The sequence below is a fragment of the Barbus barbus genome (assembly GCF_936440315.1).
Source record: "Barbus barbus genome assembly, chromosome: 49".
Classification (NCBI taxonomy): Eukaryota; Metazoa; Chordata; class Actinopteri; order Cypriniformes; family Cyprinidae; genus Barbus; species Barbus barbus.
Window position 1 is genome coordinate 9,623,510 of NC_136727.1, and position 26,075 is coordinate 9,649,584.

Here is a 26,075-nt window from a genome sequence, read left to right on the forward strand (position 1 = left end):
AGAACTGCAATACAGAAGCATATTATACCAGCGACCACAAGCGATCGAATGAGTGTTAGACCTTTAATGGAAGTGGCTCAAGAGTGCAGCGTCATTTACCAGCCCTGAGTGGATTTAATATTGTTGAACTGGAAATGACTTGGCCCCATTTTCATAAATGAGAGCATTCAAGCATGAACGGGGGGTGGGAGGTGTCACATCTGAGGTGCACAGAGGCAGGAGGAGATGATAGCGTTTTAAATAGAGTTTGAAATGGCAGGTTTACCCGTGGAGTGGAAGACAGGCTCTGCACGACGAAGACCACAGGACTGGGCGCTGCTTTGATAGCCTGTACTGCCTCCTCATGGTTGGCGTTCTGCAAATCCACTCCACAAACCTATTTATCACAGAGGACAGAGAAAAAAAAGAGAGGACAGAGGGAGGAGAAGGAGATAAGAGAGGATTTAAAGGGGACTTGCATTTAAAAGCAGGATTTTCTAGGTAAATTAAAATAAAAACAGGTTACTGAGACCATGATGTCACAATCATGTGCACATAATAATAAGGCCATTTATATAAGGCATAGTAGCAAAAGTAATGGAAACTCAGAGCCATTTTTGGTGCATGAAAGCCATCTAAGCAGATTCGTGGATAAATAAAAGCTACAAAACACAGAATATGGCCCCTTTAAAATGGTTAGGAAGCAGAAAAGAGCAGAATATTAATGTTAACAGATAAAGCGGCTATATTAAGAGCAAACGTGTCTGAAGGTGTCTGTGTGTGGCTCTCAGACCTGTAAGATCTTGTCTCCTGTTTTAAGGGCACCCGTGCGTCCAGCTGGGCTGTCTGGCAGCACCTGTTTGATGAAAATGCCCTTCAGTTCCTCTCCGTTCTTCAGCCTCTTTATAACTGTCCGACCGCCCACAATGCTGATACCCAGAGACTCCTCCGGCTTTGGCAACACCTCCACTCTGAGACGAAAAATAAATACATGAATGAATAAATGAAATAAAATGAACATTTATTGTTAAATATTATTAACTTATTGTTACTTTAATATAATATTACAAAAGATTACATACAATTATAATATAATATAAAATAAAATTATGGAAAAAGAAGAGCAGAGGCTTATTTGATTTACTATCTCTGATACAGAAACATCAAATCAGCACATCACTTCCTGTCCCAATTAAGGTCAAGTTAGGTTAAGTTAAGATCATTCTTGAATTTTAATTTCTGAATTTGTTCATGTGCATAAAAGGTGATCTACAATAATAATAATAATTAATATTAAAATTCTTGGTCGATAAACAAGCATTCGATTCATCATTTACTTATTAGCAGCCTTATCACCTTCCTTTATGAACTATATATAGAACAAGATAAAAAGTTTGAAGTTGACTTGCAAAAGCCAGACCAAAAGATTTGAAAAAGTTTAAAAAGCTTGAAGTTTGAAGTTTCAAGTAAAGATTAAAGGCTGAATGTTTTACAGGCAATACAGTCATAGAAAAACACTAGAAAAACAGACAGGCAGATAGATGAAGAATATCTGTTACTCATTTTAACCTTTATTTATGGATGTTAGGTTATGTGCAAATAATATTTTGAATATTAATAAAATATCAAAATACTTTTAACATGAAAGATCTATAAATAAATAAAAATGGATGTCGTTCCCTCAACATAGCATCACGTTCCCACGACAAAATTAAGTGAAATGAGCATGTCCCCTCCTGGTCATCGTATATTCTTATGTTACTTACATTCTAATTTTTATTATTAATTTGTTATTTCCTGTCTACAGAAATCTATTGATTTTACTGTGTTTTACCTGCGTGGGGGACCCCAGTGACTGAACGCGGGCGTCTCCTCCCCTTCTCCCTCCTCTCTTTCAGGCAGATCACTGCAGATAATACATTTACTGTATAGTTAAAATAATAAGCATAATACCGCAATTTACCATCAAATTCTAAAATATCAATGATTAGTAATGCCAAAAAGTTCATTTCTACCTGTGGCCTTCTCTGATTGAACCGGCAGCCCCCTGGTTTCTTCTCTTCCTGCTGTGAGAGGAAGTGCGCTGTGCAGATCTGCAGAGAGAAACAAGTATTACAGTCACAGAATCAGATTCATCAGGCTTACGCAGAACAAACAGAGATTCTGACTTAATCACAATCACATTAATCATCTCAAGAGTTCACAAAAGCAAGTGAAATTTATTTCACTTGATTAAACAGCAAGAACAAATGAATTCCAGTGTAATATCAAGGAAGAATAAAGTATGATTAATAATGGTTAAAGAAGAGCAGAGAAATTCGGTGTCATCCAACAGGCTTAATTTGATTTAAAATCTCTGATACAAAAACATTCAAATCAACACATTACTTTTTGTTCCTATTAAAATCAATTGAGCTACATAAACAGAGCTAGAGCATACAACTAAAACATATTTTTTTATTTGTTTGTGTGTTGAGCTGCGCAAATTGAATAGAAGATGCTCTGTAATACAAATAATAAAACATTATAGTATATTATTGTATTTATTGTACAAAATAAATTCTCATAGTGTTAAAATACATCATTTAATCAAATTCCACACAAATACAAATGATTGTTTTATTATTTAACAATATATTTATTGTTTAGATTTATAATAATATAATAAAATATTTTCCCTTTCTAAACATCAATACTGTGCACAGTAAATAAAACAAATTAATATGCAATTAATTTACAAAAACATGTATGTGCCCAAACCAAAAATAAATAAAAAAATAAAAAAAATAAAATAAAAATAAAATCACACACACAAACCCACACTCTATCACACTGTTGTCATAAACAGCTGGCCGAGTCTCAGCTGCGTTTCACACCAATTTGACACCTTTCATTGTGTAGTTTAAAACGGTATTTTATATCAGTTTCTCACTTTTCCTCAATTTCTCTATCACACCTGGGTTATAGCACCATGTTAGCACAGATTATCATAATTAACTCATTTTCATAATTAAGGAAAGCATGATCATTTTCTAATACTTGTAACATATCAAAAAGCATAAATCTCTAAATTATGATTAACACCAAAAACTGCATAATTTAAATATCTTATTTTTTACATATTTAAAATGTTAGTTTTTTAACAGCCCTTGTTCATATTTACTTAAGCACCACATTTGTCCAGCAGGTGGCATTACAGTTCTTTTAAAAAACCATCACAGTAATTAAAATGCCACACAGGGAACCAATATTAATGAACACACACACACACACCAAAAAATTAATTTAAGTCATAATGATTGTGTGTTTTTAAAACGTTGTCACCTGCTATGTGCAAGTGTATTTATAAATAATAAACCAATGACAACATCTCAATTTATTCATAAATAGAAGTTAGTTTAGTGCTGGATACAGACGTGTGTGTGTGTGTGTGTGTGTGTTTATTATAGATGGAGACTCACTCAGTGTCTGTGTCAGTCAAAGTAAGTTCTGAGCCTTCGTTTCTGGAGTCAGAGTCTGCCTCGCTGTCTGCTGCCTCTATCCATGTGGCCAACTGACCTGAGAACAGATGTATAAATGTCAAACTGCAATGAACTACAGTATATTAATAATGAAATAAGCCTTGTTTAAAGGGATATCTCACCCAAAAATGAAAATTCTGTCATTAACTACTCACTCTCTCACAAATTAAGATATTTTTGATGAAATCCGAGAGCTTTCTGACTCTCCATAGTCAGCATCGCAACTACCACGTTCAAGGCCCAGAAAGGTAGTAAGGACATCGTTAAAATAGTCCATGTGACATCAGTGGTTCAACCGTAATTTTATGAAGCTACGAGAATACTTTTTGCGCATATGTTGTGGTACTCTTGTGAACGTGCATCGAAGACTGACACGGAAGAGAATAAATGAAGTCGTTGTTTTTGTTTTTTTATTCGCACAAAAATATTCTCTTAGCTTCATAAAAGTTAAGCTTGAACCACTGATGTCATCACCTGGACTTTTTTAACCAAGTCCTTCCTTACTACCTTTCTGGGCCTTGAACGTGGTAATTGCGTTGCTGTCTATGGAGGGCCAGAAAGCTCTCAGATTTCATCAAAAATATCTTAATTTGTGTTCCGAAGGGGAACAAAAGTCTTACGGGTTTGGAACAACATGAGGGTAAGTAATTAATGACAGAAAGTTCATTTTTGGGTGAACTATCCCTTTAAAGACAAACACTCACTGAGGGGAATTTGCGGGAGCTGCAGCTGAATCTTCTCAAAGCTTGTGCACAGCTCACTGTCCTCCTCTGTGAACTGAACAACAAGAGAGTTCAATATACCCCAAAATAAAAATAAATTATATTGTGTATATTCTTAATAACGAACACTAAGCCTATTTTCAGAACTTTTAGGATGTTAAGCACTGCGACAACTTAAAATTCTCGTTAATTTGACGCATTCATTTGTTTGTAATTTCTTGGTGTGTGGTATTATTTGTTATAATGGATTTCATTTAAATTTATGTAAATAAAAAATATTTAAATTAAAACCTGTTCTTGTGTAATAGGTTGAGAGTTGAACTGATAGGGGCTGTTGGAATTGATAGATGGTGTGGGTTCTTCCCAGGAGCGAGACTTCTCATTGAAGTATGAAGGCAGACGGTCGACCTTGGGGCTCTCTTGATCCTTCATGGTGTCCATCTCCTGCTCTTCATCATCTTCATCTACAGCCATCTCTCGCTCCAGGCCGGGCAGGAGGTCAACGGTGGTGAGGGGAGAGGCATAGCGTGGCTCAGCATCCAGGATAAGCTCTGGCTCCTCGTCCAGATCGTCAGATAAGACAGAGCCGTTTCCAAAGTCCTACCCCATCAAGAAAATCATTTTTTCCACTTAAATTTCAGTATGTTTCTCACACAAAGCTAAGAAAATGTTAGAAGACAATTATCATTATATGTTATTGGAGTAGTGTTTCATCTATTTTATTGTTATATTTTACGATGTTGTAGTGCCTTAAGTGTAAGAAAGTTGCATTACAAATTAAATGTATTATCATTATTATTTATTAGAAGAGTTGTATGAATCATTTTATGGTGTATTTTTTTTAAACTTGGTAGTATAAATCCACCATATGGAAAAGAGCAGCTTGAACACACTGATAAACATCTACTTTAGTGTTCCACAGGAAAAAAATAAAAAATCTGTCTTTAACTCCACACTGATAATAGTATATAAAATATTTTTTGTAGAATTAGACCCTGCAAACTTCTGGTAACCAATACATATCAACCAAATACAAACTAAAAGGTAATAAAAGTGCTAAAAATTTTATTCTTTAGTCAAAACAATTCCCAAGAGCTGCACTAAACTAAATATTCATATTTATATCATTCATGCTCACAAAAGTCCTCTTTAGTTGATTCTTAGCAAACTAGCCCAAGAGTGTAACTAGACTCAGTCCAAACAGGTCTAACTTTGTATTACTTTCTGAGGAGATAATTTTCGGTTGAAAAATCTCTTTAAATCGCATTTTGATGGTAATTTAGAAATTGATTCTTAAGGGATTTGAACCCACAAACTTTTGGCAGCCAACCTAAATCCTGAACCACAAGGCCACATCTACCAAACACAAGCTAAAATTATTTCATAAGCTCTCAAATAAATGCTGTATTAAACTCAATCCAAACCTGCCCAACTTTGTTTCGTTTTTGAGTCAATCTCCCCCCCTCCCCATACCAAAACTCTTGACAACGAAGCCCTATGCTACTTTACACCCCTTTTTAACATTCCTCCCCCCTAAATCATCCGCTAACAGAAACGTCTGATGTTGGAGTGGGCGTGGAGGGTAGAGACATCTCACCTCCTGTCTGTCTGCTGCATACAAAGCAGCTCTTTCTATCCCTGCAACAGGGTGCCGGAGCTTGTCCTCTTCTCCCTCTTCCACACACTTACGGATCATAAGAGCTGAAAGTGCACTTTTCCCCTGCATCGCTCCAACAAGCCGACTCAGCGCCTTTCTCACTCGCCCCCCCCCCCACCCTTGCAGCGAGCAGAACCAATTTGCCATGAAAAATGTGCCGAGTCTAAAATCTTAATGGCGCAATTAGTCTCGTTTTGAGTAGATTTACGGCAGCACTTGACTCGGCCGCCTCAATTACATCTTTGCTAAAATTCAAGGATAATACGGTACATTTCAAAGGCCCATAGAGGGGGTCATGCATCACCACCAAAAAGATCCCTCTCATGAGGCTCGCTCATTTGTTCCTCTTTTTCCTCGCTCATCTTCTTTTACTCTTTTGCTCTTTTTCTTTCTGGCTTCAGCATATGCTCTCTTTGTTAATAATAACTGTAGTTGGGTTCCTTTGCTACATATTGATGGACAATAAGTGTGTTCTCGGATGTTCAACTTTTTCTCACGACAACAAAATATTTAGCCTAATTTTACTAATTTCACAAAAAATAGATTAATCTATAATTGGCTATAATCAATCTATAGTTATATATTTGTGTGTGTGTGTGTGTGTGTGTGTGTGTTTATTGAATAAAGTTTGTGTTTCAAAAGTTCATGAAGTTCATATGATTCGAAAGTTTTGGACCAGTAATATTTGTAATTTTTTTGAAAGATTTTTCTTGCATTTCCTGCATTTATTTGCTTAAAAATACAGTAAAAAAAAGGTAATATTGTGAAATATTAATCACAATTTTAAGTAACCATTTTCTATGTTAAAGCATTTTAAAATGTAATTTATTCCTGTGATGCAAAGCTGAATTTTCAGCATCATTACTTCAGTTTTCAGTGTCACATGATCCTTCAGAAATCATTCAAATATGCTGATTTGCTTCTCAAGAAAGATTATTATTATCAATGCTGAAAACAGTTACAACGTAACATTTTTGTGGAAAACATGATAATATTTTTTTCCCAGGATTCTTTGATGATTAGAAAATAACAGCATTTATTTAAAACAGAAGTATTTTGTAAATGTCTCTGTCATTTTTGATCAATTGAATGCATCATTGCTGAATAAAAGTATTAACTGCTTTCAAAAAAGTGAGCTAAAGGTGTATTTGGAATACCTCTTGCATAGATGGGAGAGTGATGTCCTGCTTTGCAGCTGGTTGCTCATCGGCGCACTCTACAGGCCAAGAGGACTGCTGCCTACTACCTCTGTCCTCTGGCTGTGCAGTTCACAGACACAAAACAATGCAAAATATCAATGCAAAATAAACTTGACTAAATGGGCATATCACATGTAGCACTGGGTCAATAACAGGATGAGCAAACCATTTTACTACAAGCCAAACAAGCTTTTATTATGATTATCTGACAGTGTCACAGTAACCTAATTCATGTTTATTGTAAACATCTGATTTACATGGCACTCTGTTTTAGGGGGAAAACATTAAGCGGACAATTGTGAGAAATAAGATATAGTCATATTATGAGATATAAAAATCACATTATGGTGGAAAAAAGACACCGTAAATACTATAATACTATGAAGAAATACCCAACAATCAAATAGTTTCCCAAATAAACACCTCCAGCACTGAATGTTAACAGCCCATAATTACATATTGGCTCTTACCACCAGCGGTTTCCTGATTCCAAGGTAGACTCTCCCAGGCGGAGCAGATTTGAGAACCTCTACGGCCTGGGCCAGAGAGCATGTATCTAGTTGAGTGTCATTGACGAAAACCAGCTGGTCACCTGGGAGGAGCCCGCCGTGATTGTCCGCTACCCCACCAGGCACCACAGAGCGGATGACAATCACAGAACGCGCAACATCCAGAGGGTCCTGCAGAGGGCGATGCAGACCACAGCAAACACACAAATAATAAAAAAAAAAACACAGAGGGGAAAAAAAACATGAGAGCAACGCTGACCCTGATTTAACCTTTACATCACAGTCATATCAAAAAGCAGATCAAGAAGACTGCCTTTTGAAGTTTAATTTATGTTTAAATTTTAATACAAACATTTAATTTAAACAGCATCTGTGTAAGCAGAGAATAGAAATTTGCAAACAAGCAGGGTTGCTGGGTCATTCCTGTTATGCAGTACCTTTTGAACCCTATTTGGAAGGAAAAAATTTATATATGTATGTGTGTGTGTGTGTGTGTGTGTGTGTGTGTATATACACACACACACACACACACACACACATACATATACACATATATATACATATATATATATATACACACACACACACACACACACACACACGCATATATATATATATACATACATACATATATATATATACACATATATACATATACATATATATATTTATATACACATCTATATATTTATACACACACACACACGTTGGTTTTTGTGGTTTATGGGGACTCTCCATAGGCGTAATGGTTTTTATACTGAACAAACTGTGTGTGCTATTGCCCTACACCTAAACTTAGCCCTAACAGGAGACTTTGTGCATTTTTAGATTTTCAAAAAAACACCATTTAGTATGTTTTTTAAGCCTTTTGAATTACGGGGACCTAGGCAGTGTCCTCATAAACCACCTTCATATTGTAATACCTCCGTCATACCCATGTCATTATACAAATTTGTGTCCTCATAAACCACATAAACATGCACACACACACATATAATAAAATGAAGATGTGATGGGAACATGAAAACACACTTCATAACAGGAATGACCCGGCAACCGTTGCATTAAAATCTGCTTCTAAAAGAGCGTGACTAACTTGTTGGAAGGCCAAATGAGGCCAACTTCCCACTCCAACATCCCTAGTGCTACGGTATCAATCACAACTCTGGGGAGCTCTGCCGTAAAACTGCAATTCAACCGATTTGATGTCTCCAACAATATATTTCATGACCCATATGGGCGGCTTTTATGTTGTGAATGACAATATAAAAGTGATTAACAAGTAGTTATTTGAGAGTAAAAACTGAAGCGGGAGCGCAGTCATTAGCAATCTCATCTATCTGCTCATGAACATTTACGACCAACCGTGTCAAACGACCTGACGAACGGACGATCCTTGCATTTTTTTAGATTTCTGATATGAATCTCTTCTTCTGTAATGTTAAAAATGAAAAGTATTTTGTTTTTGAGTCATTACAGCATCTGCAGTTGTCACAATGTTTGGAAAAGGCCACAAGACATGTCAAATGTCAAGGCTCAGACCACAATGACCATTCAGAAAAGGAGATAACATTATTGACAAGGATTTTTTTTTACAGCAGAGGTGCTGAGTGAAACTGTGGACAGCAGACCAGGAAATTTCACCCATCCCAACCATAAAAAGTGGGTCAGCAAGCCCAACAATTACTGCCCCCTGATTACCCAGTGAGCCACTGCTGCACGGTAAGCAGACGAGAAGAGAAAAGCAATTTCAGAGCAAGAGGAACTGAGGCCTGCTAGAAGGGAAAGAAAGAAAAAAAGACAGGAAAAAGTTGGAGAGAGGATTTGAAGTTCCACTCCAGCTGGCGCTTTAGGAGGACACAGGCTGCATTGTCCGGCTGCCGGGTTCCAGCCAAGCGTGCTTTGCTTTCCAAGCCCTGCTCTCATCCCACATGGCCAGTGATGTCAGTAGAGCAGCTTTTATATGACAAAAAAACCAAGGGGAATGGGCCAGCACAGGGGGCTCCTTATATGACAATACGTCACCTGCTATGGAATAAAGATACCGATCAGAATGGATGTTCACATGAGAGATGGAAAGAAAGTGAGCTAGGTTGCTCCATTTCTTATTCATGTTTCCATCCGAGTGCACATATGATTTAGATGGCGTACAGTACATGGCTCATTGGGGGAGCAGCTGTCTTCCATGTTACAGGTGTGTAGAACATCCAAAGAAAACGGATCCAAAGAAAACGACAATCCCAGAAGTCCCTGGCATGTGGTGAGTTTCCACACAACCACTGACAGCTAAAAATAGCCAGTCAAAATTGGATTAAATTAGTTTAGGTCAATGCCAACGGACCTGTCATGATGTTTTCCTGTGGTCTACATAACCTTAAGCGTGGTTGAAACTGTCAGCAAGCTAACAGATGGGTATGAGCATTGGCGGCCGGAATGGATCTCCCATATTTCTTGCAGGTTTAAGGTTCGCTACTGTCTCCTCAGAGTGCCGAGCATTCCCTTGGCTGGCCCTGCTTGTCGAACGGGTTGAAATTCTACAGCGTGGTGTCAGGCGGACAGTAAATCTGCTGTTTCGCAGAAATCAACGGCAGGCCAAGTCATCTGTTTTGCTCCTGCGCTCTTGCCTCACCTTCAATCTTGCTGAACAGAATACCAGGAACTCCAGGACGTCTGTCTTTTGCTTTCTTTTCTCTTTTAATCCTTCTTTTGGTTGTTCTCACTGTAGTTGCCTTGAGAAAAGAACAGAGGGTGCCCACTTCCACAGCACGGATGAGGAAATTATACAATTACATAAAGTCCTTGAAACTACACTTTTAAAAATAAATGTTCTGGCATTTATGGTTCCATGAAGAACCTTCAAAATCCATGGAATCTTTCCATTGCACAAAGATTCTTTGTAGTGGAAAAAGGTCTTTCGTTCATTCAAAGTTCACACTAAGAAAAAAATGGTTCTTTTAAGATCTGTTCATCGACTCTCGAATTATCAGGCCCAAATGTTGCCGTTCTAGTTTCAAAAAATATCTTGACATTCAGAAGTAAAATAAATGGATGGCAGAATGGTACTCACTTCGTTTGCTTTGACAATTATTCACTGCTTTCTTGCTAGTAGCTATACCACAAATATTGACAAGTGAATTGAAGTCTTAACGCAAGCCAAGTGAAAGCACGAGGAGGAACAATGCATAAGCTGTTTTTTATTTTAAAGCTTACAGCTGCGGGCAGCTGTTTGGCATAACAACAGGTGGCACAGACAGTGCAAACATGACAATGGTAGTAAATCCAGACATCTCTTTCTTTAGATCTGCTACAAGCTGGATCCTAATATTGGAAGACGCCATTTCGAAATGACAACACAGCTGAAAGGTACAATGCACATCCGTCTTTAACATATTAACATTCAGGACCATGTCCTGTAGTCGATTTGGTAGCTTATTTTCCTGCGACGGTAATAAAATAGCCCTTGGTCAGTTTCTGCAGCTATAGGCCACAGAATAAATAAACAACAATAAATAAATAAATAATAACACTCTGGGATGATTTATGACTCCCCTATAAAACATTCACTGGATGAGACTAAATGCTGTATTGATGTGCAGGTTAGGCGCTTTGAACCATCGAAATGATTCAAAAAAAGCATTCTCTCAGATCTCTTCTCCTTGGACGGCATGAATTATTGGAGCCATATCAGCCACTCCTGATGTATCAAATAAATTTGTTTTGCACGCAGAGAGTTCACAGCCCACTTGCAAAAGACCTTTCATATAAATGTACAATTTCGTGGAAAATGGCATTTGTAACTGCAAGAACCTTCGGAGAACATGTTGCAGATCAAATTCCTCTTGTTCTTCACGCTATAATTTCACTCAACAAGTTTTTGTGAACGGAGACATTCCTCTTTTTGAGGCTGGTGTATATAGACATCCTACCCAAACAGAAAGTTACATTAAGCAACCTATTATGGGCAGCTTACATCTACCCTAAACCCTTTGCGGGAGAGCTGCTCAATCATATTTCAGTTGAGCCTGGCTACACCGTGACTTCATACGCACACTTCAATTGTTAGCGAAAACTCAAAGTAATGACTTTTAAATGGCCATGAGAGTACAATCCTACTTAAAACAAAACCACAGCCCGACCCTTCAGATCAGTTGTTTGGCTTTAAAGGCGACCTTCATTAATCTCCATTACCAGGATGGCTAGTAATACCAAGGGGGTCCTTCTCATGTTCCATGTAGCTTTTCTTACTTCGAGATCTCCTCCTTGCCAGAGCAAAAAACCGAGGCGTGACTCCAAATGATTTTGCCGTCGCTATTTCACATCACTCACGCAGTCAGGGGTGTCATTTAGGGAAGAAAAACTCCCTGGTTTCCAGCTGTCAGTATGACCGTGGGCTCCCATCAATCTAGCTGCGGTTACAAGGTCTCCTTGCGTTGAGGGTAACACTAACGATTGAGAAAAGAAGAAGGGAAGGAGGGCGGTAGAAAGAGGGGGAGAATGAAGGCTCTGGAAGGCTTCGAGCATGTCTGCAGGTCTCGAGGTTGCCTACTCGGCCTTATCAGCTCAGGCCTCTTACTGGAAAGAACGGCAAAATCAATTTCCCCCTTGCAGACTGGAGAAACCCTGGCCTGTGTGCCGCAGGAAACAGAAAAGAAGTCAAGAAGAAAGGTTGAGAGATTCATCCTCCATTAGAAGACGGAAGAAGACCTTACCCATCATTGCATTGTGGGAGTTGCTCACTTTTGTCTTTTTGGAAATTCCTTACAGCTCATACATTTATGGACATTTTCACACTTTTTTTTCCCACAACTCTGCAAATGCCTACACCCCCCTCCACCTCTGAATCAATTCCCACCCATCATGCATCAGGCCCTCGGGTTGAAAAGCGTTCATTTCGGTGTAGATAAGCAAGCAGACAGGGCTAGGTGGAGGGGGCTCAGCTGGTGCAGAGCACGAAGACTGTGAGTTCGACTGAGGGGAAGCTGCACAGGTCAATATGGCTTCCAATAAACCCCAGGGTGCACCAGCAACTCCTCCAGAAGATCTGCAAAGTAAGCTTTAGCACTCTTCACGACAATGATCTATGATCCAAGTTGCAGGGCTGCGAAATTCTTCTCCTCTCGCCTTGGTGGAGATGAGATGATCTCAAATTCAGTGTGCCGATGCAGTATTGATGCAATTCGTTTGTACTTGTTCATGCTGCAAAAACAAACAAAAACCCCTGCATGGCTTCATACGATCAAGAAAAAATAAAACAAAGGACTCAGCAAAACGTTTTTTTTTTTAGTTTTTTTATCATAGCACAGAGCCTATGGACTCTCTCCCGAGTTTCCTCATCCCTCCTCCATCTTCATTCCTTCATTTATCAGAGAGATGAAGAGAAAAGAAGAATTTAAGGGATCAATGCTCAGGTTACCGCCATTAAGCAGCAATGTAATTTTGTCCATGTCGCCACGGCCCCCATCACTCACTGACGAGGAAAGAAGCATATCTTACCATTAAAACATGATATCCGTTCAGTTTCGCCATGAAGCAACGGCCATTTACTACAGTCCTGAAGTTGCGAAAGCATAGGCATGCTCTTCTCCTGCCAATACCGTTTCTCTGCATGAAATCAATTGGAACCCGTGGCTGGATAATATAAAACACGAGGCGTCCCACAGGACCAGCGGAGTGCAGGTCTGCGGGAGAGGTTCTGCATTCTAAGTGGCCTCATTACATGATCACTTCTGATTCAGGATCAACGTGCAGTTATGTACTAACCCTGATTATAGGGCTAATGAAGGAAGGAGGAAAGCAGCTTTTTGTACTAAGTGAGCAGAGCAAAGGGTTTGACGGCTGGCGCGGGGCCAGATAAACAGCGGCGCCCCTATTTGGAAAGGTTTCACTGCTTTCTTTTGTTCAGTGTCCAATGACTTGTGACATCAACGCACATTTCCTGTGATCACACTTTTGGAAGGTCAAGGGGGATTAATTGAGTCCAGTCTCCTTTTTCCCCCATTTAAAGGATAGATGACAGAAAACCATAAACGTCATTACTTTACTTGGCTTTTTTAGAGTAATTATGGATAATTGGTACCATTTTTGAACAATTTGATTTTATTGTTTATTTAATTTGATTTGTTATTTTATCAATTTTTATTACAGTTTTTACAAGAAAACATTATTCCTATATTCTAAATGGCATAAAACTTTTGGTATTACTTAAACCTATGCTTAACATACAGTTTTATAACGTGAACTTCAATTATTTTGTAGATATATTCAGCTTTACATGTGCTATCCATTTTTTCCCACAAACTTGAATTATATGAAGACTTTACATACATTGTTTCATATAATGTTTTATAATGATATAAAGTCAACTGTAAGTCGCTTTGGATAAAAGCATCTGCCAAATGAATAAATGAAAATGTAAATGTTTTTAAAACATAACAGACCATGAAGACGTCATCATCATAACACTTGTATAGTGAATTGTGACTAGATCTCTTTCTTATATCAGTTTGCATTCAGAATTTTGATTGGTCTTGTTTTTACTGAATATATTTATTCAAATATAGCCAGCTTTACAGTGCAAGGTGACTGTGTTGGTTCTTCCATGCAGATGATACAAAACAACACTTCTTGTAAATGCTTCTTGAAATGAAAATCTAGTTTTCTATATTTTTTTCTCAGAGACAAAGATAAATAAGAAGTTTCTCTCTCCAAAAAAAGGTTTAAAAAAGACAAAAAAATAAAGAAATGAGTTAATTACCCACCTGGTAGTCTAGTATGCTGAAGCCGAGACCTCGTTCTCCTTTCTCTAGTTCTAGCACCTGCACATTCGGAGACCACAGAGCCAATTCCCCTTCATCCTCCTCCTCTTCTTCTTCTTCGTTGTCATCCTTCTCCTCATCCATCTGCTCTTTCTCAGGGCTGCTTGGCTCTAGGGGCTCTTCTTCATCGTTAACCTCCTGCTCCACTGCTGTAAGCTGACGGGCCTGAAAAGAAAAGCACAAATCACGATGAGATAGTAGTGGTTCTCAATTGGGTTGCAGGTCTGTTCTGGTGGAGTTACTTAATCAAACAAAGCCTCAATCAAACTATGACTTTAAAAGACAAGTCTATATAATGTTACAAATTTTTCATATCGCAATTAAACTTTGAGATTTTATTTACTTTTTTGACTGTTTTTTACTTTTGTATAATAAACTCCTTTGGTGCCACATGTACAATCTAGAAACTGAAGCAAATCCAGCAGAGAACAACGGAGCTAAAATCCAGTTTTTAAATTTTATTACAGGATATGAACAAACCTGAAACTCTTCCTTCATGCTGTTGCGTAGACTTGTATCTTTGGCAAACATGGAGAGGTTATTCTCAATCTGTAAAATTATTACAAAATGAGCAGGCATATATTATTTTGCAGTTTGTTTGTTGGCCAATAAATAGCAACTTGCCAAAGCCAATTTTGACTTGCATTTGGCAATTGTTGAGTGATAATTTTGGACTCTCTTGTTTGTATGCATTCGGTACCTGCTCCTGTAGGCTGGCTGAGGGGCTGGATGAGTGCCACTCTTCAGATTCAGGGTGGTATTCGCTGCCCTCTTCAGCGAGGCGTCTGCAGCAAACCAAAATAAAGGGAGGAGGAACCTCTCGGAGGAACGCAACAGCCTCTCGTCTGGATTTCCCATACAACTGCACGCCATTCACCTGCAAATATAACAAACATATTATTGGGAGAAACGTCACCCACAAACATACAGAAAATCTATCACTGCACAATTTCCACAATCAAACACTAGGGGTACAAAAATAAGGTCACTTATGAAGGGGATTTCTTTGACAAGGATGTGAGAAATCGTATTAAAATCCTGGGGTGCTTATTAGGTTGGTGACTATATTACACACTGTCTCTCTGGCATTCACTGGCCATCTTTGATTGGCATTTCATGGAGCGGGCAAGCCTGAAGCTGCTATGGCGAGTGGAGGCGGCACTGTGCCATCTGCCCAAAACAGGAGGAAACCATGGTGTCCACACATCATTTCCCTTATACACACACACACACACATACACACCATCACTGTACCACTGGGCTTCTAAGCATCTAGCAAGGCCAAGAGGAGTACATTAGGATGTTTAGGTTACACTGAGATATGGGATTTTCATAAATGATTCTCCAACAAATGCACTGGCCCCAGGACGTAGCCTTGAGGTATGCCACATCTCTCTATAAGCCACTTCCCCTGCAGCCCTGCAAATCTCCCCAGCTTTAACCATCCAGGCTTCTGCCAACAGCAACAGGCTGAAGGCACAGCGGCCCTCGGCCACCAGACCAGGTGGGAGGGGGAAGTTTAGAGGGAAGGGGGCAGGAAGCAAGGCCAGTGGGGAGGTTAGGGCAGGGGACAGTCATGCAGATGGCCTCGGTCAGACTCAGGAGCCCTCCTGCCAGAACATCCACGAGCCAGCAGCAGCAGCAGCAGCAAGCCTTCCTGGAGGCTTGGTGCTGGCAGGATGCAAAGGTCAGTGTTATTAAAGCAACCGAGAAGAGGCTCACCAAAGCAAGCCAAGAGCAAAACTGCAGGCTGGCCAAACCCCGAGAGCCCACGTAACCATAATGCCAAATAGTGAGGGTACAGGGAAGACACACATCGGCAGTGTAGATGCTGTTTTATGCACTTTAAAATGACTTTACCTCCAGAAGTTCATCCTCTGGTCGAAGCAGCCCATGTTTTGCCACCGGACCTTCAGGAGCCACTGTGGAAATGTAGTGATGTCCATCAAAAGAGTCTAGTTCCACGCCCAAGCGCATCGTGTGTATTGGGAGAAGCTGTAGAAACATAATTTTATAATAAGACTCACTCATTGTGGTCACTACGGAGCATGACTGGGTGAGATTTAATGTATATCTTGATATATAAGGTTTCTTCAAAATGCTAAAACAGTAAAATTTTAATTCCACATAGTTTTTCACTAAGGCCCCGTTTACACTAGTGCGTTTTCGTTTTAAAACACATAACTTTTGCTACGGATATGCCTATCGTTTACACTACTCCGGTGTTTTCGAGGTTGAAAACGGAGACTTAATAAAAAAATTGTGTGTGATCATTCAAAAATAATTGTCCAGGAATTTGAATCGATTCATTGCAACAAATCGATTCACAGAAATTAATTAAACATATTAGCTTGTGAGGAGCTAAACACCATCCTGATATCTTAATGTTCTCATACTTGCAAGTCATGAGACAAAGAAGGATTACATGTGACAATCTCCACTATATATTATGAATAATTGATTTATCGCCCGACCCTACTATAGAGACGAATTAACACATTAATGAATCATATATTATGCTGTTTCCACGTTACCTTAGAATACTTCTGCAGCTCAATGTCATCATCTATCACAGGGTCGAGCTGTACAACCTGTAAAAATAAAATGCAAATAAAATGTGAAAACATGAAAAAAGTCAAAAACAAACCCCACCTTCCCAAAAAAAAAAAAAAAAAAAAACCTAAAAAAAAAAAAAAATCTAAAATGTTTCCATAGTGGTAACCTCAAAGCAGATAACATACTCCCTTTATGGTAAATAAACCCAAACAACAGTGTGTCAGCACATGAACTCAAATCCAATAGGAGTCAACTGAGGCAATCTACAGCCAGATTTAGCTGGTCGATCGAACATCTCTTATCACAGCATGCGTAAGTGCTGGCGGTTCTTGCTGATGTTGAGTTTGCTTCATGTTTAATTGAGAGCCGCACTTAGCATCTGTTAACATTACTTCCCCTACATTTTTGCTTACCATAACATCGTAATGTGGACCGAGAGCTTGCTCCCATTTAGCGCGAAGCTCCATCTCCGTCAGCAGGGCTGGCTCTTGCACTACAACACACACAATAATGAGAGCAGCGTTTAAAGTCAATTACCGCCATTTGGGTGCCCACTGTCCGTGACAGAGTGAGTGGAAATGTATGACATTAATGTCAGGTGCAGCATACTAGCATGGGATTGATGTCAGGCTGAGGGATGAATATAATCAGAGGGCCGAGAGTACACCGAGGGCAAGAGTTGAGAGAGGAGTCAGCAGTGATACTGCAGAAAAAGACAACGGGACGCCTGGGAACAGTATCGGCTGGAAGCCCAAAGGGCAATGGAGGCAAATAAATGGGTGGTACAGCTTTTATGGGCACGTGTGACCCTTAACTATGATATGGGGCAGAAGTAGTAGGGAGTTGCAGAGAAATATGCTCTGGCTAAGAAAAAAAAAGTAGTAATTCTGTAACCTAAGCTGTACATTTAACAAGAAACTTGCCATGAATAAGGTACAATTTGATCTCCCGTTACTACAAACAACAGAGTCACATTACATATGTTGAATATTAAATATGTTGATAAAAATAAGCTAACATGAATAGTACCTAGTTACAAAAACATCACATGTCAGTGTCACTTTAAAATGTTGCCTTTTTTGGCTGCGTGCAACAAATTAAAATCATACAATGTCATAATGGTGACAGTTATTTGAAATGACATTCAAATTATCATAGTACTTTTAATTATTAACTACTTGAATTCATAAAAGATATTTAAAAGTTCGAAATTTAAATGTTTTTGAAAAGTCTCAAATGGGCATTTATAAGGCTGCATTTTTTTCAACCAAAAATGCAGTAAAAACAGAAATATTGTGAAATAATATTACAATCTAAAATAACTGATATTTGAATATATTTATATAAATACAATTTATTTCTGTGATCAAAGCTGAATTTTCAGCAGCCATTACTCCAGTCTTCAGTGTCACATGATCCATTAGTTTTACTCTTAAAATTGCATAAACCAACTTTCTCTAACAGAAAGAAGCTTTTCATCATGTTTCCTTGCTTTCTCTTCATTTACTTAGTTGCATTAAACACAGCATTAGTGTTCTTAGAAGCTATAAACTAGTGATTCTGTGCATTGAAGCTCTAACATGACTTGCTCTGCAAAAAAACATGAAAATCTGTCTTCTGCATTGCAAATAACTTTACATTTCATGAGAAAGAAACATCTTTCATGTACTTAAGGTTTACTCTTAAAATTGCATAAACCAACTTTCTTTCACTGAGAAAGAAGCTTTTCATCATCTGTTTCCTTGCTTTCTCTTCATTTGCTTAATCATTCTAACAGTGGGTGGGCCGGGTCCCTGACCTGGGCTGCACCACGTCTCACTTTTTTAATGCATCACAAGCTAGATGAGACACATACACATCTACACATTAAAAACATAATTAAGTAGAAAGAAAATAAATAAATAAATATGTATTTATTTATTTATTGGGCTGGGGAGTTAAGTTCTGATATGTTGTAGCCACAGTGGGATCAGAGGCTATGCTTCTAATATGCTGATTAGCTGCTCAAGAAACATTTATTTTTATTATTATTATTATACAGATCTTTTGGTGCAAGTCAAAAATCTGTCTGACCTATGTATCAGTCCTTGCTTTCATCTTTCTCTGCTCAAGTCCATACTGCCTAATCCTCATATTTCCACGACAAGATCAACAGCGCTCCAGACACACGTAACCACTTCAAAACATTAAATTCTCTCCTCTGTCCCCCTCAAAAACCTCCCACCACTTCTACAACAGCTGATGATTTCGCCACGTTCTTCACAGACAAAACTAGAACAATCAGAAGTCAGTTCTCAGCTCCACACCAACCAAACACATCTACTGCTAAAACTCACCTCTTCTCCTTCTGTCCCCTCACTGAGGCAAAGTATCCAAACTTCTCCTCTCCAGCCATCCTACATCATGCCCACTAGACCCTATTCCCTCACACCTTCTCCAAGCAATCTCTCCTACACTCTTACCAGCACTCACACATCATCATCAACACATCTCTCCTCACAGGCACTTTCCCCACTCGGGTAACCCCACTGCTCAAAAAATATTGACATTGAACACTTTACTTATAGAAAGCTACAGACCTGTCTCTCTCCTTCCATTCATAGCAAAAGACTCGAACGAGTTGTTTTATAACCAGGTATCATTATTTCTCTCACAGAACAACCATCTGGTTGCTAACCAGTCAGGTTTCAGGAGTGGCCATTCAACGGAGTCTGCGCTACTGCCAGTCACTAAAGCCTTGCAAATTGCAAAAGCTAACACCAAATCATCAGTCATTATTTTGCTGGATCTATCTGCCGCTTTTGACATTGTGAATCATCCGATCCTTTTGTCCACCCTTTCATCTCTGGGCATCACAGGGATTCCACTTCGCTGGTTTGAATCCTCTCTCACTGGTAGGTCCTTCAGGGTGACCTGGGGAGGGGAGGTATCCAAAGCACACCAACTGGTCACTGGGGTTCCTCAGGGATCAGTTCTTGGACCCCTCCTCTTCTCCATGTACACTACATCACTGGGACCCATCATACAGGCACATGGCTTCTTCTACCATTGCTATGCTGATGACACACAGCTCTCTCTCTCATTTCAACCAGATGATCCAACGGTAGCTGCACAGATCTCAGGCTGCCTGGCAGACATCTCGGCATGAATGAAAGAACATTACCTACAGCTCAACCTGGCAAAGACTGAGCTTCTTGTCTTCCCTGCCACTCCAACTCTACAGCATGACTTCACCATCCAGCTAGGTTCATCATTAAATACCCCACCAAGTTCGGTCAGAAATCTGGGTGTGATCTTTGACTTTCAAAGACCACATTGCAAAAACTGCTCGATCTTGCAGGTTTGCATTGCACAACATCAGAAAGATCAGGCCCTTTCTAACGGAGCATGCTGCACAACTTCTTGTCCAGGCCCTTGTCATTTCTAGACTGGATTACTGCAATGCTCTCCTAGCTGGACTTCCATCATGCACGATCAAACCTTTAGAAATTATTCAGAATGCAGCGGCACGACTGGTCTTCAACTAGCCAAAAAGAGCCCACGTCACACCTCTCTTCATCTCCCTGCACTGGCTGCCGGTTATGGCTCGCATCAAGTTAAAGTCACTGATGCTTGCATATAGAACAGCCACAGGCTCAGCATCCGCCTACTTCCACTCACCTTTACGAATCTACATTCCCACCAGAAGTCTGAGATCCACTAGTCAGCGATGCCTTGTGGTGCCATCACAGAGAGGCTCAAAATCACTTTCCAGAACATTTTCATTTACAGTTCCTGGCTGGTGGAATGATCTTCCAACCTCTATCCGGAATGATGATTCCCTGACAATTTTCAAGCGACAGCTGAAAACTCACCTCTTTCATTACTATCTGACTTCAACTTAAAAAAATATATTATTTATATATTTTCTATAATCTTTTCCTGTCTAGCTTGTACTTATTTGAACAATGCTTGAAACTTGGTATTACAAGCACTTCCTGTGTCTATTTGGCACTGTAAGATGAATCGCTTGATGTATTCCCCAATTGTAAGTCATTTTGGATAAATGCATCTGCTAAATGAATAAATATAAATTATTATTATTATTAGACTTCATTTGCTGCTTTATTTATAATTTTTTGTGTAATTTTTTGTGGATCAATTTCATGCTTCTTTGCTTAATAAAAGTAATTTATTTATAAATTTCTTTAAAAAATAAAACGGTAATAATAATTGTATCTACCCCAAACTTTTAAACAGTAGTGTATATTTTATTAAAAACAAAAGCGGCAACCCTCATGTAAATGAATGAAAAATAAACTGCTTTTACTGACCACTGCAGAAAAAAAAAGCTTTTTCCAAGAATTTCAGGCCCTGCTGTGGACTGGTATGCTAAAGCACGTTACAGTAAAAAGTGAAGTCAGTGAGTGAGAGCGAGGGATGTAGACCTGATTAAATTAGCATTTCTAACGCCTCACTCACAACACCATTCATCACAAATGTTTGACTACATTAATACAGCAATGCATTGCTTCTACACGTGGGACGTCAAACTCCAGCCAACATCTGCAGCCCAGGTGCGGCACAATGGAAAATATGGAGAACAGGGGAAATGTTGATCACGGCAATGGCTTGTTATGTTTATGTATCAGGAAAAACTCAGCTGACACTGAGAACAAATGTCCACGCTCAATCCAAACGTCACTCAACATTTAATAGAGGGCATCACATGAGAAAAGTTACTACAGACCCAAAAAAGTTTAGTAAATGAGGTTTTACATAGTACTTCCTGTGTTTTTTAACTGCTGTGGGCATTTCTGGAGCAACTGCAGACTGTAATTATACCAATGTGGACCGTTTGTCACCACTTCTTTGTGATTGAGCGCTCTTGCTGTCAACTTTCGCAATGATTTTAATGGGGTCAAAACTGCTGGTGTGACAGAACTTGGAAAAAGCGCAGAAAACCCGGCAGCAACTAGTCCATATTGTCCACATTTTTTTTACATTAGGGCTGAAACACATCTGTTTCCAGAAACTTTCAACTTTACATGACACAAAAGAAACCATATAAATGGCACTTCCAGGGTAGTTATCTTTAAAATTGACAAGTGAAATTTAGCCAAACCTCTCAATTCGCTCTTATCAAATGTCACGTCAATGTACCAAAACAGTTGTGCATTATCCATAAAGAAAATATTTAAACATCTACACGCTCACATGGCAATATAATTTCTTAAGACCACAGGGAAAAAAGGCGGGAGGTGAAAGCATGATTAAAGCGGTGTGTGTTTTGACTCGAGGGCGGCTATCGTTTTACACGTGCTATGATTCCAGCTTTGGGAAATGAGTCTCTGACAACCAATCATTGTTATCCTGGGCATGTATTGGCCCACTGCAACAGAACGCTTTATTTAGGAGTTTGGCAGGTACTGGGTCTTGTCCGGATTAATTAGGGCAGAATGTAACCAGAGCTCCGGCTGCTTCGGCTTCAGCCAAGGCTCGCTCTTCCGCTTCCAGGCCGCCTATCTCCATATTTATATCTGCCGGCTAACATGACTGAAACAATGCCTGCTAAGCTCAGTGTAGAAGCTGGCCTGAATCTGACCTCCATCCAGAGGGGAGCGCCAAGGATCGGATTTGTCAGTATTAAGCTTAAAGTATACTTGGGTTTTATTTGTATGCTTGGGTATACGTACACTGTAAGCATCAGTGTGTACTGTATTGTATGCGTGCAGTCAAATTTTTGTCAGTATGCTCAGCTTCCGTGAATTTTTATGTGCCAATTTGTTCGTCCAAAAGTTGGCAACGCTGCCTTGCTTCACAGAAAAACATCAAACTACTGGAGACTATATTTATCAAACTCAAGTGAATTTATGATAAAAAAATAAATAAAATAAAAAAAATAGGACAAATATCTGCCAATAGGCTCTGAAAACTCAACTTAATTCAGCTTAATAAACTTTTCATTCCCAATCAACAGATATTTGTTATTGTTTTAAGCATAAACTGATTTAATTTTGTTCAATTTCCTAAAAAAAAGTATTTGTATCTCAAGCAAATTTATCTTGATTTAAAAATGTTAAAATTAAAATTTTTAATCGAATTAATTACATGATGTGGAAATTAATTAATCTAATTAATCGCACATTAGATTGGGCTGTGAAAATACTACAAAAGATCATTTAAAACCATTATTGTGATAAATGGGAAAAGTATCAAGTAGACATGCCAAAAAATGTGGCTTTAGAAAGAAATATTTTATTAGATTTTACATAAAATTTATTACACACAACCGTTTAGGCTACAAAATCTTAACATAAACTATGGAACATAAAAGAAGATAATTTGAGAAATTTCTCTGCATTTTTTTGTTCATACAATGATTCATTTGTAAACAAATCAGCTTGGTTACCAACATTCATCATTATTTTTTTTTATGTTCCATAAAAGAAAGTAAGTGATACAGGTTTGAAACGACATGATGGTGAGTAAATGACGACAGAATTTTGGTTTTTAGGTGAACTATTACTTTATTTTTTTATTTTTTAAGGAAATTATCCTCTAAATAAGAAACTAAAACTACCAGTAGGGGGCAGTAAATGTCTTTGAGAAAGTCATTCATTCATTCATTTGATTCATTCAAACCACTGATTCATTCAGGAATGAAGTAAATGGCTCTCTTTATGAAGTGGCCACTGAATAATTTTTTCACCCGATTTGTTCAAAATGCGGATTCATTGTTGCTTTTCTTGGAGACGCACAACAGCTCTGCTGTGGATTTATAGTTAGTATTTTCGTCTGCAAAATTGAGCAAAAACACAATATTGTAGCCTATTTAAAATATAACACTATCAATTTATTTACTAAACTGTTGTATAAAATCACATTTGCACTCGCGCTATTCGAGACAAAAACAACACTCGTGTGATATTGCTCTCGCTGCTCGTGTGATATCGCTTATCATATGACAAACATGAGACAAAAACTCATACGGGGCATTTTTTCCCCAATTTCTTACATTTTAAGGGCGTACAACTGCATTTTATATAGGCTATATCACACAATGAGTTGTTGCACTGCATCATGTTTGTCAACAGTCAACTGTATTAAGTGTAAGATGCCGTACAGGTCTGGGTCGTTGCATTAATTGCGTTGAAATATTTTAATTGCATTATTTTCCCATAACTAATTAATTAAAGTCCCCTTGTAGTCAGAAATTGTATCCCTTAAAACTCATCTTTGCTCATCAAAATTACATACTTAAATGTTTTTTCTTGTGAAAATAATTTTCTCATACCTTAAAATAGCTTGAATGTAACTACACTCTTGCTTCATTTACTATACACGGATCTGTGAATATGCAAATTAGCCCCGCCTCCATTCAGTCACACCATAGACACAGCGCTGAGTGAGAAATGTCCCGTAAAAAAAACGGTAAGGTCCCCAATACGTGTAGGGATCAATACCAACGATTCGTGCGCGAACGTCTGCTCCAGACAAAGTAATTATCACACGTTTTTTTCCCAAATTGCCCTTCTGAAAGAGCTTCTTAGCACTCTGTAAGGCTAATGATGCTAAAGTTACCATTGTCTCTGTCAGTTTTCAATGGTGCTGCCTTCATAAATGATCGTGAATAGGAATGTGGTAGTTAAAAGTTGCATATGAAAGCAATGAGAGTTGATCGCTTGAGTTTGTTGAGCTCATAATCACGAGTGGGACTTATAAAGTTTGTGATAGCATGCCATGCACCATGAGACCAGCTATGTTGTTATTTTTATCCCGCCGTGCTCCCCGTGAATTTATTATGCACAGTACAATCAGATGACTGACTTTTAAACAGAGTACGTTTTCTGTAAAGATAAAAGGCTTGTACTAGTAGTTAAATGTTTATTTGCAAAGGCTAGCACTGCTAATGCGGAGCTCAAGCTCTTGAAGCTCCGCCGTCTTTTCAGGGAGCACCAGCTCATTTGCATTAAAGCAACACACTCAAATAAAGAGCGTTTTGGCTCACACCCTAAAGTGGCAATTTTAACAAGCTATAAAAAATGATCTGTTGGGTATTTTGAGCTAAAACTTCACATACACACTCTGGGGATATCAGAGACTTATTTTACATCTTGTAAAAAGGAGCATAATAGGTCCCCTTTAAGTACATAAAAAAATCGAGTACTTTTGTACTTTCACTTGACTAAAATTAAAAAAGGAGTACTTTTACTTTTATTGGAGTAATATTTTATCATACGTATCTGAACTTTTATATATACTTATACTTTTACTCGACTTGATTTGTGTACTTCGTCCACCACTGCTAAAAACACAGCTCTAGTTTAGATATTTGAAAAAGACAAAAATACTGAGGAAGATATTCATATTTGCAGTGCATGCAACATTTAATGCTATGACGTTATGAATTTAAGACTTTCAGTTCTGATGTAAGACCTTCTAGGTTTTCCTTTGCTGTAAACAAAACTTGGTTCTCACGAGATATTCTCACCAGAGCTTAAGCTACGCCTGCATCCTCCTCTGGAATGCCACTCTCTTGCAAACGCGTGTATGGCAGTTAGCAGAACCTAGAGATTTGCCTGTATTAACTCCCCGGAGCCGTGTTTAAAAATCTTGACTTCCTTTCACCGCCCTTTCAGAACAACTGAGGCTGGTCGGAAGTCTGTGATATCGGCCACATTGTTGAGCACCTGTATGTGACTGAACAGACGTGTTTGTGTGTTGTCGTAACTCACTTTTCCCCTGCAGCTGTTGTTTGATCCCACTCAGAGCAGGGTCCATAGACTCCACCACAGAGCCCCTCTGAACATCCGCCCGCGCCTTGATCTCAGACGATCTCTTCAGAGACACACGCGACGACTCTCTCTGGACTGTAGCAACACACCAGTATATAAACATACACGCTTAATTCTGAATCAACATATATTTGGAACCAGACACAAACAATCATTTATAAAGATGAAAATTATATATATATATATATACACACATACACACACACACACATCTATAAGTCTGTCCAAGACTACTGAGGATCAAAAAACTGTGTTATTTGTCATAGCGAAAACTAATAATGTCAGGTAGGCCTCGAACTTGTATTTTTACAGCAATAAAAGCTCAAATAAAATTGACTTG

At 38.6% G+C, this 26,075-nt stretch overlaps 1 protein-coding gene across 1 annotated transcript in view; it reads right to left on the minus strand.

Annotated features, from left to right (window-relative positions):
• Positions 1-26,075, minus strand: part of LOC306867785 (inaD-like protein) — a 126,761-nt gene that overhangs the window by 79,084 nt on the left and 21,602 nt on the right. The window contains exons 13-28 of the mRNA XM_079413659.1: positions 25,676-25,810; positions 17,372-17,451; positions 16,937-16,993; positions 16,263-16,397; positions 15,103-15,279; positions 14,883-14,951; positions 14,346-14,567; positions 7,549-7,758; positions 7,037-7,138; positions 4,514-4,822; positions 4,205-4,277; positions 3,441-3,537; positions 1,995-2,072; positions 1,814-1,885; positions 773-950; positions 266-376 (exon numbers count right to left, since the gene is read on the minus strand). Coding sequence (XP_079269785.1) covers positions 266-376; positions 773-950; positions 1,814-1,885; positions 1,995-2,072; positions 3,441-3,537; positions 4,205-4,277; positions 4,514-4,822; positions 7,037-7,138; positions 7,549-7,758; positions 14,346-14,567; positions 14,883-14,951; positions 15,103-15,279; positions 16,263-16,397; positions 16,937-16,993; positions 17,372-17,451; positions 25,676-25,810 — 2,105 coding nt within the window. The remainder of the gene's footprint in view (positions 1-265; positions 377-772; positions 951-1,813; positions 1,886-1,994; positions 2,073-3,440; positions 3,538-4,204; positions 4,278-4,513; positions 4,823-7,036; positions 7,139-7,548; positions 7,759-14,345; positions 14,568-14,882; positions 14,952-15,102; positions 15,280-16,262; positions 16,398-16,936; positions 16,994-17,371; positions 17,452-25,675; positions 25,811-26,075) is intronic.